The sequence below is a fragment of the Opisthorchis viverrini genome (assembly GCF_000715545.1).
Source record: "Opisthorchis viverrini unplaced genomic scaffold opera_v5_493, whole genome shotgun sequence".
Taxonomy (NCBI): domain Eukaryota; kingdom Metazoa; phylum Platyhelminthes; class Trematoda; order Opisthorchiida; family Opisthorchiidae; genus Opisthorchis; species Opisthorchis viverrini.
Window position 1 is genome coordinate 58,343 of NW_008752149.1, and position 18,227 is coordinate 76,569.

Sequence of the window (18,227 nt, forward strand, 5' to 3'; positions counted from 1 at the left end):
ACCGCACAACTGTTCCATACTTGTTGTGAATCAACGGTGAGCATCAAACGAATCTCGAAGGGGAGATGATGGCTCCCAACAAAGATGAAGCAGCTGTACAGTAGTTCTCGGATTTTCAACGTATATTTATTCGACTTCCAACATGATGATGGTTGCAATTAATTACAACCCGCTTATACCACCCATAGCTGCTTTCCAACCTCAGTTTCGATCTATTCTAAAGGACCTGTTAGTCCTTCTTTCCGGATTTTGTCACTGTGGTAACTACTTAACAAGAATCTACCCTCGGATGCGTAACACTGGAACATCAGTGCTGACTTACTATATTAGGCTGATCCAGAGTTGTATCTGTTTAAAAGAGTGTAATTGTTATCAGACGATGGAACTATGGACATTTTCTCAGCCACTAACAGATCCGTGAATTACTTACCTTATCCAATTCATCAGCACAACGTATAGGTCGGTATCGTTATGTATCATCCTCTTTCATTGATGACAGTCCTGTCCATTAGTAGACGGCTAGGACACTGCTTTCAAGTTATGCACCTTTGCTGTTTCTGGCGCGCGCTGATCACCAGGGTTTGTTAAAACTGATCAGAATACTCTCGATTTGATACATGTTCCGCGGAAATGTTGGCAAATCGATTTACCCCATTCCGTCGGTCTTTCTTTTATTAGAACCGCGAGGACCGTTTTGTTATAACCACAATAGGAATATTACCTTGACAACCGCGGTACACTTCCCAGTTGTCAGTGTTTATTGATTGCATCCACCTTTCTATTTATTGGTTGAGGACCGGGGAGGATGTCTGTTTTGTCGAGCACACCCGATTTTGCTGACCAAGGATAGTAGTTTGAGTTATTTTATAGTATTAAGTTTCCACCTGGTATGCACGGTAACCTCGACAGTTACTGGTTGTCAACGTGTCCATCGGAACTAATACAATCATCACATCGATTGGAGCAGCATAAAGACGTGTACACAGTACACTTCAATCAAAATTTTCGTCTTCAACTGTATTGTCAGAGCCTTCTTCACCAAGTCAGCTACGTATCAGGCCAGTCCATGGTTTGGCAGCCAAACACTTATGTCCTTACCAGTCAAACAAGCCGCATCGGTAACTGCCATCTTCTTGGATAGTGGTCCTGGAACTTCAATGTATTTGGATTGTGATATTGTTGCGGATATCAATACCCCCAAAAACTATGTATCTTTGTGTGCTAACGAAATTCCGGCATTTTTCAAGGTCAAATTAAGGATATACATATGGATTGTCATTTTTCGGTTATCACTTGTTAACCACCTGTTGTTCGGAGCATTACAGTTGTGTCCAAGGTTTCGTCTTATTGCTATTCCACCGCACTAGAAGTAGGGATCAAGCAACATAGCTGGGGATAGAATATCGTTACAGTCCGCGCATATTATCGTCTGCTTGCTGCGTGATCAAACCATAACAGTGGTATGGGCGTTCATGCTCCTTTGTAAGATCATGGGCTGTCTGAGATGAGATGGCTCAGTGGTTAGAGCGCGAATTGCTGACGAAAAGGTTCGTAGTTCGGACCCGACCTCTGCCTCTCAACTTCCTCTGTCTAGGCTTGAGCAACCTGGCAGTATCCCAGTCCTCATAATTCCTTCTGATGACACAGCAGCTAGGCACCGAAACGGCGCTACAGCTGGACTGTCCGCCCCTGAATCCTCTTATCCCGACAAAAGGTTGAACGAAGAGGGGATCCACGAGGCAAACGGTTTCCAGCATAAGAAGCACACGACCTAACCAGCGTAATCTGCGCAGTGTGACCAGCTGGTCTACGAGGAAGACTGAACTTCCCAAAATCCATCTGGCTTACCTTAACATTCCTGATCTTGTACTGGGAGCCGGGATCAGGCATCATAACAGTCCGCTCATATTATCGTTTGATCGCTGCGTTATAGAAACATTTTACCCGGTTATTTGACACTAAAACGGACTTTCAACGCACTCACCCGCGTCGGTAACTGCCTGGATGTGGGTCCCTGGACGAGACAAATAAACGATTAGTGGACATGGTGGATATGTCTCCCTCGCAGCCAATAGTAATCCTGCATCAGAGGTATTACCTTCACTACACAGCTCTCCCCTTCTTCAACATACTGAAACAACAGGACGATTTAACTTCGATGAACTGATTGAGCGATCACATCCAACGCCTGATTTTTATTCACTTATTCTGCTCATTCCAGGTTAACGAGGCTATAGCATCTGGAGCCGCTGTAATGGAGGCTTAATTTATACCTGAAAAAAATGAACTGAACTGAACGAACACCAACATCACCAAACAAGTAATTTCAAAAACGGCTTGGTTTTCAGCGCTTTGCTATTCAGCCACATGGTCTAGGATGACGGTCAACAAACCTGGTGAATTCACTGCAAGTGATCCAGAATTCTCAGTCTTACATCCCCCGTGAGCTCCGTGTTTTTCGAGAGGACCTACAACCCCACCGAGTAATTTATGTCGTATGGTGTGCTGCGTATGTATGTTTTATTTGCTTACTTCAGGTCCATAGATATCGACTGGACAGTATCACAGCAAAAGTAAACAAACACTTAAACACTTCACAGTAGTGAACTTCATTCCTCTTTTTCTACTATAGGTTGGTTCTCTCTGGGGAGCTAACGCCGAATCTATGGAACGACTTCAGAAGATCGTGGAACTCACACAATACGCTAAGACGGAGGGATCGACCAACACATGATGGAACAGCTACCTTAACATCAATGTATTCGCACTGTGATATTTTACCCGGTTACTTGTCACTAAAATGAATTCTATCTTTCAATGCACTTTTATTGGTTATAATGAATCACTAAGAAAGGGCAGATAACTATGTACAATTCAGTACCTAGAAGCATCATGCAGCGGCCCGCTGGTACTCGAATTTCTTGGGTTCCTCATCAGTTTTAGCTTCCCCAGCAGAAGTGAGGGGATTCTCGGTGCTGATATCTCCAGACAGATGTTTCACAGTCACAGCGTCTGAACTACCACTCCCGATCAGAGCAACCACGCGACGGCGAGCCTCCTCTGGAAGCTCCCCCAGGTAGTTCACGCCAGAAATAAATAACTTGGGCAGGTGTTCCTCCAGCAGCAGACAAACCAGCTCCTTATCTTCCATCGTTGGATTGTTGTGTACCAGGAGGTGGCGAAGGTTTCTGTAATTAGGGAGAGATGTTTGTTAATGCACATTCTTGCTTATTGATATTTCCATCTAGTGTCGGAAAGTCTACTTTCCTTCACACCGGGTCAGGCAGAATTTCAGACATTTGGGGTTCCGCTCAATGCTTTATAGAGTAAAGTTGGAGCCATAACTCTACGACTTGTTATGGGGTTCAGAAGCACAATGTTAAATTTCTTGTGTAGAGTTAACCATCCACTTTCGAATACACTTCATTTTATGTTGCCGCCTTTTCAGTCCTGGGACTCTTGCAAGAAAATGAGTCGGGCGTGGGGCACTACTTTTCTCTAGTTTCCTATCACTAAATGACCTGGTGTTCAAAGACTGAAAAGTGCGACTAGTTAGAGGTATTTCTCGAAGAGAATGTTACGAACGGTCAAATGATCAGAGAGCCCCTGCAGACGAGCAGCTTGTAAGTCGAAAACTCATTCAGGCCTAAATTGTGAGAATGTTTACCTCAGCGGTTTCCTAATCTGGCTCGTTGTAAGACCGTCATATTAATTGCATCAATGAATAACCGCACCGTATGATTCGGCAGTACTTGCGCTGCTGTTTGTTGGATCGTTAAACCTTATTCAATCCTTATCCTGGTAAGTACTCGTTGGTCAGTGATACCAGCTACTTAAGACTGGTGTTAGACTGAGCACCAACGCTGTCGTTGACTACAGAATACACGATGGTGGCACTGGTGTTACACACCGAATCATGTTTGTTGTACTCTACGATTGTGAAAGACGAAACCGAACATTGAATCCAAACACGGACCCATGGTTTTCTTCGCCACCGTAGGGTTTTTTGTCTCCTACGTGTGAAGCGAAGTGAAGAAAGTCGGAGGCTACAAGGAGGTTTTAGGTGCTATCAATTATCCTTTATTTCCTGGAATTCGGTGCGAAGAAATATTGGAAGTTCTCTACTAATCAAAATCAGTTTCAAAAGTTAACTTACTGGTAGATTGGTCAGGCGGTTGCTGATCTGTTCGCCGAACTTAACAGGCGTCCTCGGTGGACGCACCGATTATGTTTCGTCAACTGTTGCTGCAACCTAACTGCCACGCTCAGTAAGCGGATCAAGAGCCATCTGAACAACCAGCAGTAAACGCACTCGAGCTACCAAAACTTGGGACAATGCCAACAAGTCAACTTATTAATGTTCTTATGGAGTCGAACAATGACCTGCAACTTAAGGTAGTATTCGCGTGTGACTCGATGATGTTATGATGATATGATCTCGTTTAATCTCACTCCTCAATTGTATTGGTGAGGCACCCACAAAATGATATCACTAGCCCCCTTTTATATTAACTACTTATGAGTAGTCTTAACATTACGACAATCTGTTTAAAATAGTGAGCCATTGGGACATCCGCGAACCGAAAGATTTCTAGAATGAGACACTATTACTAAGCGAAATGTACATATGAATGTAACACAAAATGTCGCGTAGGAAACCTTGAACGTGTATTTTAGTGATACCCAAACAAGACAGGAGTTTATCACGCCCCAACTACATCTGTCTAAGCAAATCTAAAGGGAACCAGAACACATTGCTGATGCCGGACGGATAACTGGCCCAGTATGAGGAACCGAACGAACTGGTCAAGCCCGCCATGGCTTCCGCTGGTAGTTACGGATTCAGTCAACGTTGCAAGAACAATGGTCCACTCAGGTGAACCAATGAACTGCTGATGGGAATTCGCTTAGTTTTCAGCGTGGTGATTGGTTGGGTGTGCGTTGAATGCTGTATATCTCCATTTCTTAGGGGGTTAGTAGATGACTATATCCCTTGAACCCTGCAGTGCGTACATTTGTAGTGTCTGTTTGAATTGACATCGCTTGGCTGCACATAAACTCTTCAATTAGTGGAGTGTGCTGTGCTCCCAGTGCTTGTGGTGTGCACTCTAAGGGTAATGGTATTTAACCCTCGAACCACAAGTCGGGTACGTGTGTCAACTGAAAGCGACCTACTGACTCCGTTTCGATTCACGAATAATGCATTTATCGCCAGTTAATGAAGATTTGTGCACTGGAGCGGAGGAACGGAACTACCACAGCATCGACAAGCTGAATATGTGAGACGGAACGAAATGAGCCTCAGCTGATGGAAAGCTCACGGCTTGTCCAGCTCCACTGACTTGGGTTGCTCAGCCAGTTGTTGTTGGATAGATCACCTCTTGCATAAGGACTCGATTGGGGTTCAGGTAAATCATTTAGTTCCGAGTATCATGAAAGCCTGCGTCTGGAGCGAATTTAAGGACAACGACATTTCTCCCTTGAAATCGACGCCATAGACGGCAGAAGATTTAGTGAGACAAACTTGTTGATAGCTTGTTCACTGGTACCTTATGATCAGTTGTCATGTACCATTAAACACGGTATTCTGCTGTCTCAGTGACTACTGAAAAATTTCCAAATCGAGCAGAAATTCTCAGATCAGCAGCATCTCCAGGAAGGCTAGAGGCGAGAGACATTGGCGGCTGTTACCGGAAGCCTCTGTTTTGAATATTTTTCGGGGGGGGGGGGGGAAGAACGGAACGTATGAAAGAGACGTCTGGAGAGAAGGGGACTGAGAGCACCATCGACACAGTATTGGGTGTTAATGAGGGAAACGATTATACTTACTTTAGCTGGGCCAACGTTGCAAGGCCCTTTGAGGTAACCCGTGGACATTCGCTGACATCCAACAGCTCCAGGTTTGCTATTCTTCCGACACGGGACATACAAAAGTCGTCCACATAGATACATCGCCTTACACGCAGCTGGCGGAGCTCGCGTAACTGAGCTTGGTAAAACAAAGAACGAGAAATCATCAGCGCGTGTGGTGAGTATTAGATGGGTGTTAGAGATCCGGTGGATGGCAGTGGATGGCGCGAATAATTGAGCTCATCCGGGAATAATGAATTTTTATGAAGCAAAGTGAGCAGGATAAAACTACCAAANCTCTGTTTTTATTTTTTTTCGGGGGGGGGGGTTCGGTAAGAACGGAACGTATGAAAGAGACGTCTGGAGAGAAGTGGACTGAGAGCACCATCGACACAGTATTGGGTGTTAATGAGGGAAACGATTATACTTACTTTAGCTGGGCCAACGTTGCAAGGCCCTTTGAGGTAACCCGTGGACATTCGCTGACATCCAACAGCTCCAGGTTTGCTATTCTTCCGACACGGGACATACAAAAGTCGTCCACATAGATACATCGCCTTACACGCAGCTGGCGGAGCTCGCGTAACTGAGCTTGGTAAAACAAAGAACGAGAAATCATCAGCGCGTGTGGTGAGTATTAGATGGGTGTTAGAGATCCGGTGGATGGCAGTGGATGGCGCGAATAATTGAGCTCATCCGGGAATAATGAATTTTTATGAAGCAAAGTGAGCAGGCTAAAACTACCAAATACCGACATTTCGAAATTATCCTAACCACTGAGAGAGTTGGTAGGACTGTCCGTGACAAATGGCATTCGTTTATTTTACGTTTACTGTCTGAACATCCTGAAGACGCTTCTAAGCAAGAATTTAATGTAGCATACCTTCGAAACAACTTCAGTTGCTTCGCTCGAATGAATGGAAACTCTGGTGGAGCTTGAGGTGAAAAGATGCATCAAGAATCTACCAAGGTTTTCCTGGAGCAAAATGCATCCTGAATCAGATAAGCCGAATTTCACCAAGCCATTATAGTCATAACGATCAAAATCTTCGGACTCCTGAGGTGCGAACTTGGAGAACTAAAGTAAGATCCCTAAATAACGGGTTCTCTATATGAGAAACACCGTAATTATCATTTCGAAACCCGCCCCTCGCCCTGATGTTTATCTCGACGTGTTATTGTTAATGGATGAATTGTCAACAGGTTGTCACATTGTATTTTGAGAACCAATTTTAAAAAGGGATCACTCGGTGAGCACTTATTATGCTTCCAACCGCTTCACTCTTCCTGAACTCGGGGCCGACTGTCTGTGCGAACCTTTTATGTGACGCGCTTGTCTGTGTATACAAGACAAGACGAGAGTGTGATGTTGTTTCTGCGGTTATTTTTACTTGACGTTTGTGCTTTTCCGTTGACTCATGAACTACACCTGCCATCCTTAGTTTTGCAGACTTGTCTCTCATTGTATCCGCAACGCATAAAGCCTATAGACACGCAATCATTCCCTGAAGTTTTCACAGCAAGACGTATCACAAATCGCATCTTGGCAAGATGGACCAGTGTTAGGGGCGCGAATTTACTAGCCGGAAGGTCCGTCGTTCGAACCCGACCTCTACCTCTCGAATTCTCCCGTCTAGGTTCGGGCAAGGCTGCAGTATCCCAGCCTTCGTGCTTCCTTCGGGTGGCATAGTAGCTAGGCACCGAAAGGGTGCTGCGGCTGAACGATTTCGGCCATTCACCGCGTGCGCGGAACCCCAGGGACGTCTGTCCCTCCATCGGATGGTAAAATGAAAACAAATGGCTCGACACAGATAATTGTAGTAAAGGTTCAGTTAGTCGTTAGGTTATTGAGTCCGTAGCATCTCAATAGATACAGCGATGTCATCCACTTCTGGAAGCGCGGAGCCCGGTAGGATTCGAAGACGGCTGCTGCAGACGATAATAAAAACTCGAGGACGTGTGCATATAAATGGTTCCTCCGTTCCCTCACTAGAAAGACCATTACTTATGGTGTCGGGATCAAAACGTTAAATGTAACACAAAATTTCCAGTCGTTGATGGCCGCCCAATAAGATTCGACGTTCGCATTAACATCTGCGGTTAAGTAGTGCGCGGCGAGGCGGATGAGGCATCCGCCGACGGCTCCACGGACGAGGGGTTCACGCAGTTAGATCTCTCATACAGTGATGTGTGCAATACGACCGAAACGATGCTAATTTTCTGAACTATATTAAGGACGTGACTTCTGTAAATGGGAGTGATATGCTCTTGAAGGGACGTTTCTAGCCATATTGAAGCCATTTTCAATAAGGATGTGACTGTGTGGCAATGATGGCCTCTGTTTGATTACTTTAACACGTCAAGTTGACTTAGGACAAGTCTGCTGTTTGTCATCATCAGATCAGTGTTGACACTGATTCTTCATGTCGTCTAACCATGAGGTCCATCTAATTATATTTAAGGAGTAAGAGTGAACAGAGGATAAATAGAATGGATGAGGGAGTGGACCTAGTGGCTGACCTATCGCAAGCGTTCTGAGGTGCCTACACCTCCAACCACTCACTCAGACAATATGGGGAGAAACTGACCGCACGAACGTCATTGACATCGATCAGCCGCCAATTCTTCGTATGTCTCCAGCTAGGTGTAGGGGACGTCACGGGACCCAATCATGGGAGCAGCACTGCACCGACAACACCCCAACTCTTCGTAATCTCTTTCAAATCCTTTTTCCAAGTCATATGTTATCCACCTCGTGGTTTCCGCAATTTGAAGGAAGGCACGGAAAACAACACCCGTCCCTGTAGACGGTGTTTATGAATGCGTAGCACATGGCCGAGTTATCGTAATCTATGGTATTGTGTGCTTTCTGCGATTGAAGTACTCGTAAAACCAAATACCCGTTTTCTAATCCTTTCGTTACTAATCCGTTGACTCCATCCAGAACCAGCAACGCCTAATAAGCATCGGTGGCCAAAAACCTGAAAACGCCTCACATCATCGGTCCGCAGAGGTCATCAAACACTACAGCCCTTGCTTTAGCCCGATATGCATTTTGACGCCACAAGTGACGCAAAGTAGCAAACATGATTATGTCCTTTGAAATTCTTGGAGTGACTTCATCACACACGTTTCCGTCAGAGCAAACATGACTACCTAAGTATGTAGAATTCTCCACAACCTCCAGTGATTCTCTATGACGTACGCACCTGCGGATGCGCACAGCAGGTGCCCTTTGAGCAGCACCAGACTCTTTGGTTTTAAAATTATTTCAACCGTATCGCCGCCGGTCAACCGCTGGGCGATCGGAGTGTGCAGTTTTTGGAGCCGACCTTTTCTCACCCGACCTTCGGGGGAAATCAGCACCGCTGTTTCCATAAATAAGAGAATGCTGGCTGCCTGGGGAAATCACCTTACTGCATTCACACTCCTGTCACATAGGACAGTACCACATTACCCCCAGATGGTCCCGTAACACGATTACTGGTAGTACAGGGTCTCACTGCTCTTGGTCTGACTGCTCCCCTTTGGCCTTCCTGGCATGGTTGCACCTTGTGGAACGAAGTTCCAGCCAGTGTAGGCCGCGGGATCATTGCAACACTCAAGCACGACCACCACGTCAAGGTGGCAGCTTTCGGTCGAGAGGTTCTTAGACCGACTTCATCACATATATTTCCGCCAGAGCAAACATAACTGCCGAGGTATTCAAAATTCTCCACAATCTCCAGTGATTCTCCTTGAATTGTAAGGGGTATGTTCGGATACTGTACGTTCTGAAGTATGACCTTGCACTTTGGAGATACAAGCCACATGCCGAAAGATGATATGACGGTGGTCAGTTTATTCAACAAGGCTCGTGTTTCACCTTGGTCTCCAAAGATGAGGGCGATGTCGCCTGCGTGCTCAAGGTTGACCAGGCACTCACCAGCAACATTTTGAAAACCGGGGTTTCGAAGACGTTCTAGCGTTCATCTCACTACCTCATCAATGACGAAGTTGAACAAAAAACGGAGAGCGAAACCCTTGTTGGACATCATTTTTTGTAGGGGGCGTTTTTGGGGAGCTCGCCATACACTCAAACGCCAAGTACGTGAATATAGGGACCGGATTATGCTCACAAACTTCTGGGGCAAGTGAAGTCAACAGCACTGACCGATCGACAAAATCGAACGCATCCTTGAAATCAAGGAATATCAAGAATGTGAGTCGTCTGTGCATGTGGCATTGCTGTGTGAAAATTTGCGTGAAGATGTGGTCAACCGGTCAAAATCCCGCTTGATTCTCAAGAGTCAATACTTCGCGTGTCACAGTAAGACGACGAAGAATCGGTGACGTCAGAAACCTTGTCGCAACAGGAGTCAAATCAACATATCTGTGATCACTGCATTTAATGCGAGTACCGTTTTTGAAATTGCACACTATTAACGACTCACCTCAGTTGTCTGGGACGGTGGTTTTCTCCCAGACAGACCCAAATAGGCTAGACAGACACTGGCTAAGAAACTCACGCCATCCTTGGACAGAGCAGGTGAAAGGTCGTAAACACCAGCAGCATGATGACACTTGAATATGATACATTCGAACACTTCTGAAGCGAAGACGACTCCATATTCACAGTCAACTTTCCTGTTGAAGGCCAGGATTCCGCAATAGAGGTAGCAGGTGGCCAACTGAATCGCTGTGCCCACCGATCCAAACGTTCTGCTTTGCTGCATATCAGGGGGCCATTTTGGTGCCCGATAATTTCGCTGATAAGAGGCCTCCGAGGACCAGTCGACCGAATCAAGTGGAACAGCTTATGGACGTTTTCAGCATTTTTTGAATCTTCCATTTCTTCGGCCTTTTGGGTCCACCAAGCTTATCGGTTTGCACGGACACTCGGTTTCACTTGCCGTCGGGTACAGTTGTGACTACGGCCAGGAGGAATTTGTCACCCCGCCTCCAGCAAACATATGGTCCCATCAGAGATCCACTATTTGGATGAGGTTGGTTGGGTTGTACGGCAAACACAAATCGGTCTTTGATTAGTGCTTTGGATATCTATTCCCACTGGTCGTTTACACCTGACATCATACCGTCCGGCAGGCGTTCGGGGGAAACGGTTCTGATATTTAATTTTGATTCCTGGGTGCATTAGTTTCTAAATGGCTAAGCGTTGTGTGCGTTTTGTGTAAACTTGAAAAGCACAATGAAAAGAAGCATCGAACGAGTGCATCTTCGGATTCCACACTGGTGTTCCAGAAGGAGCGGCAGGCGGTGATCGACCCTCGCTATCAACAAGTGACGGCGACGTGGTCTATTTGGATTCGGGGCTGGTTTGTTGGTGGGCACCACGTTATCAAACAATTTCCGCGGTTCCTGAAATTGGTACTGCAAAGGAAGAGTAGGTGATGGGCACACATCTGAAGTAAGCGGTCGCCGATGTCCGTGCTTCTCGTGTCCAAACGAAGAGGACCACCCAGTCGGGTGCGCTTGGTCTACCTACCTGGGTGTTCATGTCACCAGCAACCACAACGACATCTGAGCTTTCATCCCACTTTACAAGGGCACCTAGAGCGTCATAGAAACTGTCATTCGCAGATACAGGGCTACAGTCAGTTAGGGCGTAAGCAAACAATAAACAAGGGGCGATCAATTCATCTAGTCTCTCACAGATGTTGCCAAACGAACCGCACAGAGGCGACTATCAACAGGTATTCAATCAAGCAGACACTTCCGTTCAACCGCTCAATATAATACCCATCCCAGCCGGCCTATGCATCACGAGGTGACGCAAGCCGGAGCCTGGAATAGAGCAAGGGGACAGTTAGTTCGATCACAGTACTTGCGTCCTGCATCCTCGTTCCTGACAGACAACATACATCAATCCAGGGGGATCCAACGTGCGAGCAAGAGCTACCTCTTGTGCTGATTGCTTCAGTGTGTGAACATTAGAGCCAGCTAAGCAGACACGCTTTCAGGGTTTCACAAAGGACTTCGAAGTGTCCAGGGTTGTTACTAAAGTCAAACGTACAGGAGCTGCAGCTCAGTGTGATGCACGTCGAGCAAAACGATCACTCCTAGTGTTGGGACCTGAGAAGAGAGCATTCGAATTTGGGTGGGGTAGGGTAAAAGAGGGAAGACGTGAGATTGTAAGAAGGGAGGCGTCAGCATTAGCATGTTTTCACCTACCTGCCCTGCTGTATGTAGTAAGTAAGGCGACCCGAAGATGTTCCACGAGCGTACTGCTACTTGTAAATATCATGGTTGTACATGGGCTGGGATACTGCCACAACGCCCACACGGGAATGTTAGTCATCTGGACGAACATCTACCGAACATCCAAGGTGATGCCCAGGACTTAGTGACAGTTTGGTTCTCCTGATCGGTATCCCTTGAGGAGATGTTTTATTGTGTCCGAATTCCTTTGATGGACTCGCCCCGATCTCTGTTCCATGCGGATGTGCAGAATCCCTATCCTTTTGAAACACGCCGCTCCTGATTTGTAACAGAACGCCAATGAAACATTTTGCTTGTTCCCATTAATACCATTGAAGGAGTATTGCTGGACACTCGTGTTCTATTTCGATCACCAATTCAGCAAACAGAGTAGGTACAACTCGCTCTATCGCTGATATTTTGGTCATCATAACTCTTGAAACTATCATGTCAACCTGCTAAGGCGTGCGTTTTGTAGCTCACAATATCTCCGCAGTTGACGACTGTTAAAGTGAAGGTCGAAAACAGGGTTGGAGCCACACTGACGAAGAGATTGGAGACTTACGGAAGAGTTCAAAGCCTTCAAAGACAACGTTCGATCCAGATAAATCAATGGCACTCAATCGCAAGTCTCCAGCGTACTGGGTCGGCAATTCCGGTCTCAAATTAGCGTACCGGAAAAACCATTTGTCGCTCCCGACAAATTTCACCCGACCACCGATGTTACATATCATATGAGCTACCGCCAGATCCAGACCAAGATGTTGAATTGCATCGTTTGAGACACTATAAATAGAACAAAGTAAAAGTGAGCTTACATTTGCCGCAGCCGGTTTTGCCGCTTCATCCTATCCAGCGCCCATTTAATTAAGGCCCGATAATCCAGGTCATGTTTGTAGGTCAGTTTCATATGGAACGTAACGAACTGGTCTCCCACATGTTCGGCAGACTGGTCCACTAGACCAGTGAAAATCTTCACCGGTTTACCATCGCGCATCACTTCTCTCATCTATACAAATAGTAAGGACAAAATACAATTTACCTCAGCCTTGCAAAAAATTGAGCGAGTAAAACCGTCTTCATTGCTCCGAGAAACGTGAGAGGATAGCCCTCGGTTGGTACCTGCTGGACGCGCGAATACACCAAAATACCGAAAGGGGATGAAGCGCATCGGAGTCAACGTTCGTCACTCGTGTCACTGTTCACGCACGGTCCGTCTGATTTGCTGAGCTTTCTGTGTTGTATTCTGATCTTTCTGTCCCCAAACAGAATTCGGTTCGCCTGAAAGACGATTGTTGATCAGTCTGACCTCGCATCAGCGGTATGTTTACTAGCGGGCCAAGTGGGACCAGTCAACCTTCACGGTGAACACTGATCCATCAAGGCGTGCATACATGAGAATTCATCTTAAGAATCCCCCAGGTAGAGAAATTGTCGTTCAGCTGTAGCACCCTTTTGGTGCCTAATTGCCATGCCATCCAAAGGAAGCACGAGGGCTGGGATACTGCCATGCTGCCCAAGCCTAGACAGGGGAAGTCGAGAGGCAGAGGTTGGGTTCGAACCACTGATCTTCCGGTCAGTAAGTATGCGCTCTAACCACTTGGACCATTTAGCCCAAGGTAGAGAAAATGAGTAAAGCTAGCAGGTGCTTACTGAAACTGGCAGTTGATAACAAAACGTTCCATTCTCCTGCATGAGGAGGAAACCCCTAACTTCGGAGACGCAACAGGAAGTAGCAAACCCGAAATAGTGATCGCATGCAGCCGAGATTTACTCCAACGTATCCACAACAAAATGGGCCTCCAGACAGCTCAGTGGCTAAGGCGCGCGCTTACGTACCAAAAGGTCCGTGGTTAGAGACCGACATCACCACCTTGACTGCTCCTGTCTGGATTTGGGCAACCTGGCGGTATTCATTCCAGCGTGCCTTCTTCCGTTGGCATGGCAGCTAAACACCGAAATGACGCTACGGCTGAATGATTATTTATTATTATTATTATTATTATTATAGGGATTAAGATTTTCGGAATATACATGTGGAGAAAGTGTTCTGCCGATTCGTGAGACCAAGGAAAAATATGGGCCAACAGTCTACGCGAAGTCATCTCGGTTGCTTTGATGGAAAGTTCATTATGAACAGTCAAGCTGACCTGGACCAAAATAGACGGTAGACACCGCATTATCATCGACAGTATAATATCAGTGTCTAAACCTAATGCTTCGCTACCACACAAACGTGATTTATTTGAAAGGCTTATTGTGAATAAAAGAATAAAAGTGGATGGGGAATGAACTTACTGCTAGCCTACCACAGTCCTTCCGAGGTGCCTACACATCCCGACACTAATTCAGAGAATCCGGATAGAAACTGACAAAAACGCTATTGACATCGATTGGCAGCCATATCTTGCAACCTCTTCAACCAGGAGCAGTGGGAATCACGTAGTTCCCATCCCGGAAGGAGGGTAGCACCGACAGCACCCAACCGTTTCGCGGTCTGTTGCATACCTGCGAGGTCAAGGGTTGGCCACTTTTCTGCTTCTGTCACTCTGAACTGGGCACAGAAAACAGCATTCTCTTCGGCACACGCGACACATGGTCTAACAAACGCATCCTCTGGCGATGGAAACATTCTTCAATGGGAGTCCCCGTTGCAAAACAGAAAACTCAATTTCCAATCACCCTGCTACTGACTCTCCGACACCAACCTATATACTGGTCCTGAGACAACGATTGTCGAACACCTGAAGACGTCTCAACTCCGCTGCTCGGACAGGACAAGACTCAGCAGCACCACAAAACAGTCCGCACTGTAGTCTGATACACTTGTCCATTTAGATTCAGGGATATATGGGTGCGACAGCATAGGTATCCCAAATTAAAAAGCACGGACCAAACCTTGCAGATTCGTTTATTGACCTCATCCATCACACTACAATTGAAACCAATACAACTTCCAAGATATGTTGAATACTAACAGCTTCAGGTGCCTCTCCCTGGATTGCAAATGGTGTGTTCAGTGACTGCATGTCCAAGAACAAGAACTTAGACTTTGTGGGTCTAAAGCGCATGCTAAAGGGCGAGATGACTTTGGTCAGAACATCTAAAAACACCATTGCCCTCCTCTCCTCATTAAAGATGAGAACGATGATATCTGCACATTCCAGATTCACAAAGTTTTCGTGGGCAGCCATTTGAACACCACGGTCTCGAAGACCTTCCAGGATTCATTTTATTATCTCATCAACCATGAAGGTAAATAGAAATGGAGAGAGTGGGCACACCTGACGGACACCGCCTTGTGTAAGGAAGCTTTTGGAGAGCTCTCCATATACTCCCACATGTCTAAGAGTCTGGGAGTACAAAGAACTTATTATGCTCACAAACTTAGGGGACAGTACTTGCTGGACGAGTGTGTTAAAGAGAGCAGACAAGTGAAGTAATTCGAGTCCGCCTTGAAAATTCCGTGGATATTAAAGTTGTGGGTCGTTCGTACGTCTGGCATTGATCTAGCGCCTGACGGAGTGTGGAGATTTGGTCGGCCCAACCACTACCTGGCCGGAATCCCACTTGCTGCTCTCGAGTCAGTGTTTCACGAGCCACCGTAAGGCGAAGAAGCACAAGAGAGACCAAGTTTCGTTACAACCGGGATCAAGCTGACCCCCCTGTGGTTATTACACTCACTACGAGCCCCTTTTTTTAAAAATGGGCACTATCAACGATTCTTCTCAGTTGTTTGGGAAAGTCGCTTTACCCCAAATGCAGGTAAACAGATCAGACAAACCCAGACTGAGGACTTTACCCCTAACTATTAACAATGCGGGTGGTAGTTTATCCGGACCAGGAGCTTGGTGGCGCTTGAGAGAACATATGCAGTCACAAATCTCCGAGAACGTAAGGGTTTCCAGTTTCACCGCCCAGGCTCCAGATGAGTGAAAACCGGTGGCAACGATAACTGTTGTTCGAAGAACTCGGTCCACTGTCGGAGCGTTCTTCTTCATGCAAGACGGTCGCCGCATTCCTGTTCTTGATACATTCGCTCACAGATAGTTTTCTGGTACCGGTCACACGGATCAGGTGAAATAATCTTCGAGCATTCCTGGGTTTCTGGGCCTGTTTCAATCCCCTAGCCTTCCGAGTCCACCAGGGTTTATGCTTGATGTGCACGCTCACCTTCAATTGACGTCTGATAATTCGTCGGGCCGAATTACACTGGGGATCTGGGGAACATTTCTCCGAGATTCAAGCAGTGCCACTGTTTGGTCCGATATCCAGTGCCTGAGTGAGCCTGACAGCGCTGTGTCGCAGACAGAAGTCCAGCACTGTCCAAACAGGTGGCGACCTCTTCCCAGTATAAATTATCATCTGGTGATAAAGCAGTTCGAAAAAACTTCAGAAGACGACTCTGAAGAATACGTCCAACATCCGAACCTGCGAGACTCTCAGTTGCTAAGCGAATCCTCCGCATGTGCGTGGCCCTTAGAATCGAAGGTATAAGTGACTCCGGACGAGTGTGGTCGGAATCCACAACTGTGTTCCAAAAGAAACGTTAGTCACTTGTTGATCCACGTTATCAATAACTGACGGCAAAGTGGCCAGTTTGAGTTCGTAGTCAGCTTGCCGTTGGAGAACACTATGTGACCAGACGACTCCAGCTACTTCGGAAGCTGGTATGGCATGAAAACAGCCTGCGACAAAAATATGGCTTAAGTAATCGTTCACCAGTGTCCGTACGTGCCAAGTTCAATCCAGAACGAACACCTAATTGAGTCACAGATGCGCCAAGCCAACCCACTTTCGCACTCAGGTCTCCGCGATATCTGAGCTTCCAGCCTGCCGCAAAACTGCATTCAAATTGTCATAAAACTTGTCTTCCATGGTGTCAGAGCTAGAATCGGCTAGGGCGCCAGCAGACAAAGCGAAAAGACAGTGACCAACTTGCTGCTTGTGAGACTCCTTCACGGACGTTACCAGATGAACCGCATAGTACAGACTATCGAGATTATCCCGTTAGGCAAAGATCATTCCGCCCGCCAGCTTAAAGTTATATCAACCCCTGCACACCCTACCACGCAAGCCTCCGGATCGCTGCGTAGCTGGAAGCGTAAAGGCATGGTTTTCATCCCTGAATCGCATTATTGGGCAACACAAGGGTAATTTTGACTTTTGGAACCGTCGAGCTGTGTAGGTGGTGTAAAGCATGTGACATGGGTCATGATGGTGGATTTTGTTCGTTCAAGCAATATTCGGTCAAGCGCGTCGTTTATTCGGACCTGGCGATGGTATTGCATGCGCTGACAAAATTCACAATCAAGCGTGTCAATAAGAACTGACGCCCTTTCAAGATTTGATGCATCGCATGTGGCAATGGGCTATATGCCTTGGAAGGATGCTAGTTCACTTTCCATCTTGTGCAAACGGAGTTTGAGAATTTCCAGGCCTGTCTGAACCTGAGATCCTTCTAGGTAGCCGTGATGGAAGAGAGTTGGTGGGTTGGTCAGGTAGAGATGTCAGTACTGCTAAAGAGAGGTTACTCAGGACACTGACGATCGGCCTCGAGAAGTTAAAGCGTTGAGAGCTGGGCGTTTTGCATATGAGGCGCTCCGTTGGACAGGAGTGGTAGCATTATGTGATACTTTGGTGAAGTTTGAAGGATATTTGTTCGGGGAAATAATAAGACCTTAAAGTCCTAACTTAGATCGTATAAGGAACGCCTCAGTCTGCTTTGGTCATCAACGTGAGCTGAAATAAAGAGTGAAGATCGATGGCAATACGTCGGCTGAAACGATGTAGATGAGGTACAAAGCGGGTCTTAGTGCATTACGTGCTCACGAACTTAGAAAGTTCCTTTTTTAAAAATCCAACCGGATAATGAAGGGGAGTGAATTCTGTTTACCAAAGTAAGAACAAGAGCTGGTATTGGTTTGCAAGAGGGATGTGGTCGAGTGCAAACCAGCTGTGCAGGCCAACTGTCTCTCTTAAGCTATATGGCATGGATTTCGCGAGGCAGAAAGGGAGTGAACCCGGAGCTGAATGGTGTAATTACGGAACAAGCCTAGAGAGACTGATATTCACAAGCTAAGACCACGGTCGGTGAGCGAAGCACCATCCTGCGTCAGCTCCTTCCTACACAGGACACTACCGCTTTTGCTGACAGTCAAATAGAACACAGTAATATG

General features: G+C 46.5%; 2 protein-coding genes across 2 annotated transcripts in view; one reads left to right on the forward strand and one right to left on the reverse strand.

Moving 5' to 3' along the window:
* The window catches only part of T265_11373 (hypothetical protein), a gene marked incomplete at both ends in the record, with an annotated part of 58,306 nt that extends 54,916 nt beyond the window's left edge, over positions 1-3,390 (forward strand). The window contains one exon of the mRNA XM_009178011.1: positions 2,633-3,390. Within this exon, the coding sequence (XP_009176275.1) occupies positions 2,633-2,734 (102 nt within the window). The remainder of the gene's footprint in view (positions 1-2,632) is intronic.
* On the reverse strand, positions 2,893-13,057 carry T265_15418 (hypothetical protein; the record flags this gene model as incomplete). The annotated part of the gene is made up of 4 exons (XM_009178012.1): positions 2,893-3,188; positions 5,830-5,989; positions 12,614-12,834; positions 12,867-13,057. Coding segments are annotated over 4 exons (867 nt in total), but the record flags the coding sequence as incomplete, so codon positions are not given.
* Between the last annotated feature and the right edge of the window lie 5,170 nt (positions 13,058-18,227).